Source organism: Coptis chinensis, chromosome 2 (assembly GCF_015680905.1).
Source record: "Coptis chinensis isolate HL-2020 chromosome 2, ASM1568090v1, whole genome shotgun sequence".
NCBI classification, from domain to species: Eukaryota; Viridiplantae; Streptophyta; class Magnoliopsida; order Ranunculales; family Ranunculaceae; genus Coptis; species Coptis chinensis.
In genome coordinates this window covers 39946314-39948839 of record NC_141457.1, presented here as the reverse complement: position 1 = coordinate 39948839, position 2526 = coordinate 39946314, and the positions used below count along the sequence as shown (strand labels likewise).

At 36.8% G+C, this 2526-nt stretch overlaps 1 protein-coding gene across 1 annotated transcript; it reads left to right on the top strand.

Annotated features, from left to right (window-relative positions):
• The first annotated feature begins 352 nt into the window (after positions 1 to 352).
• LOC147516017 (uncharacterized) lies at positions 353 to 928 on the top strand. The gene has a single exon (XM_086593137.1). The coding sequence runs from the start codon at positions 353 to 355 to the stop codon at positions 926 to 928; it is 576 nt and encodes a 191-aa protein (XP_086449263.1).
• The last annotated feature ends 1598 nt before the right edge of the window (positions 929 to 2526 follow it).

Below are 2526 nucleotides of genomic sequence, written 5' to 3'. Positions count from 1 at the left end.
AAGGGTATAATTGTAAATGGTGTCCTATATAAACTAAAGAGATATAGAGAATTTTTTATCCAAGTTTTAGGGTCCAAACCATTTGCTTTGTTAGGGGTAGAAACCCTAGATCTAATCTTTCGTCATTAGGAGTAGGTTAAATGTTTTTATTTTAAATTGTTATTTACTTATTTTCCATTTTCATTTTCTTCAAGCTTTAGTGTAAACCAAAGTTGCGGCTATCCATCTCATGGTCCAAATATGGAAAGTGCGAAATAGTATTTTCTTTGAAGATGTGAAGCTAAATCCACAGAGAATAAGATGCGAAGTCCTTAAAGGGTTAAGAATCGTTGGTCTCCTGCTAACTGGAACAATGAGTAATTCTACCATAGATTTTCAGATTCTAAACCAACTGAACATCAAAAGAAGAGTGAGGCCAGCGAGTAAAATCAGAGAAGTGTCCTGGACTCCTCCTGATATAGGGGTAGTTAAGGCCAACACAGGTGGTTCGGCCTTTGAAAATCCAGGCAATGGGGGTGCGGGAATCATTTTCAGGAACAATACGGCGGAAATTCTGGGTATCTTGGTACAAGGCCTAGGGGTTACTACAAATTATGAGGCATTAAGTTTGGCAGTGGTTTTGGCGGCCGAAACTGCAGTGGAAAAAGGATGGCAAAAACTTTGGATAGAGAGTTACTCTATGGCAATAGTCTTAGCATTCAAAGGCGGAGAAGTCCCATGGTGGCTGAGAGCAAGGTGGTATAGATCATCAAAGCTGATTGACTGGAAAATTTCACATACACTCAAAGAAGCAAACTTTGGGGCAGATGCGGCAGCAAAACATGGATCAACTTTTAGTAAAGGAGAGCTCTATTGGAGTCCCAATAGACCCCCTTTCATTAAGTCCTTTGAATGTCCTCACCGGACTTACTACATATTTGATTCTTAGAGTCTGTTGTAAATCCATTTTGTCAGAGTTGTATTCTTTATTACCTATTAATAAAATATCCTACTTGCATGCAAAAAAATAGTGTAAACCAAAGTTCTTAATGAATTCAATACAAGTTTTCTAATCAATTCAATACAAGTTTCTAAATCATTTCAATACAAGTTTAAGATTAAGAGTAATTCCAAATAGCCAAGTAGGAGAGAAGAGTTACAAAATTTAGTGTTTTATCCATCAAAAACCATCCTCCAAACAAAGAGTCTAAGATGAACAACAAAACCATTCGCACCACTATCAAAACTTATTCATCAAATGGCGCCGCTGTCATGGATTCTTATGGGAAGACGAAGATGGATAAAAGCATTAACCATTGAATCCTTCTTCTCAATCTTTATTTCAATTTCTTTTTTTTTTCTAATTTTCGCTACTGATGTTTCGTTTCTATGTGTTTCTAGTACTTTTCGGCGCAAACGGAGACCGAGAGTAGCACAAGACGACCCATCGGAACTTGCTATAGAAAATAATAAAGTACAAACGGAGAAAAAGAACCTGTGTCATGCCTGCCACACACACGCCCACGTGCGGAACGCATCTGCGAACCATTTCCCCGCGTCCGCGTACAATACGCGCCCACGAACCATTTCCCATCAAATGCAAATGACAGACGACCGTACCTCCTTTGACCTCCGTTGCACCTCGTTTTCATCAGATGAAGATTCTGTTGGCTCAGAATCTTCATATGTAAGCCCACTTTAATTTACCATAGTCTGTTTAATTCAACTGTTAATAGATAAAAGTAGATAGATTTACAAGTTTTTGAGTTTTCAAAAATCAAAAAAATATAATTAAAAAAGCATTTTAAAAATTAAAAGTTTTTATTAATTAAAATGAATTTGCAATACATCAGCAAGATTAAAAGTTAAAATCAGATTAGTAGCACGTTTAGGTTTTCTTTTTCATTAATTGTTGTTTATGCATGTTTAGATTAAGATAATATCATATAAGTAAGTCAAAACAAAACACAAAAAAATTAATTAGGTTAAATACAACAGAGTTTAAGCTTTGGAAGTTTAGTCTTTTGATTTAAGTTTACTTACCAAGAGTTGGGGATTCAACCAACTTGGACTGGTTGGATGTGTGTGGCACGAAAGAGTAGTATCACGTGCACACATCACAACCCAACTTGGGGGTTGAAGTTCTAATCTTTAACGAACACTTTCCAAACTTTTATGTATTTTGTTTAATTAAGTGATTAGTTAATTAGGTTAAACGTAGTTAATTTTCGTGTGTACCACTTCCATAGTTTAAGCCCACGAAAGCAAATTTGTTTTAGGCCCACGAAGGTAATCAATTGTAATTTATTGGCTTTGCCAACATTTCATCTCGACTTGTGAGTCTTAGTTAGATTAAATTTGTAACCGTAAGGAAAAGCTCGAATGGTGGGTTGACACGTAAGACACCAAACACTTCGTCAACCCCACCACGTCACCTTCACCCCAAGGGTCGTGTACACACACCTTGGGAGGTAATTTCTAAACCTCATCGCTGCAAAGTGAAAGAGGATACTTGTGTGCTACTAAGCATGCTTGGATGATTGTGTG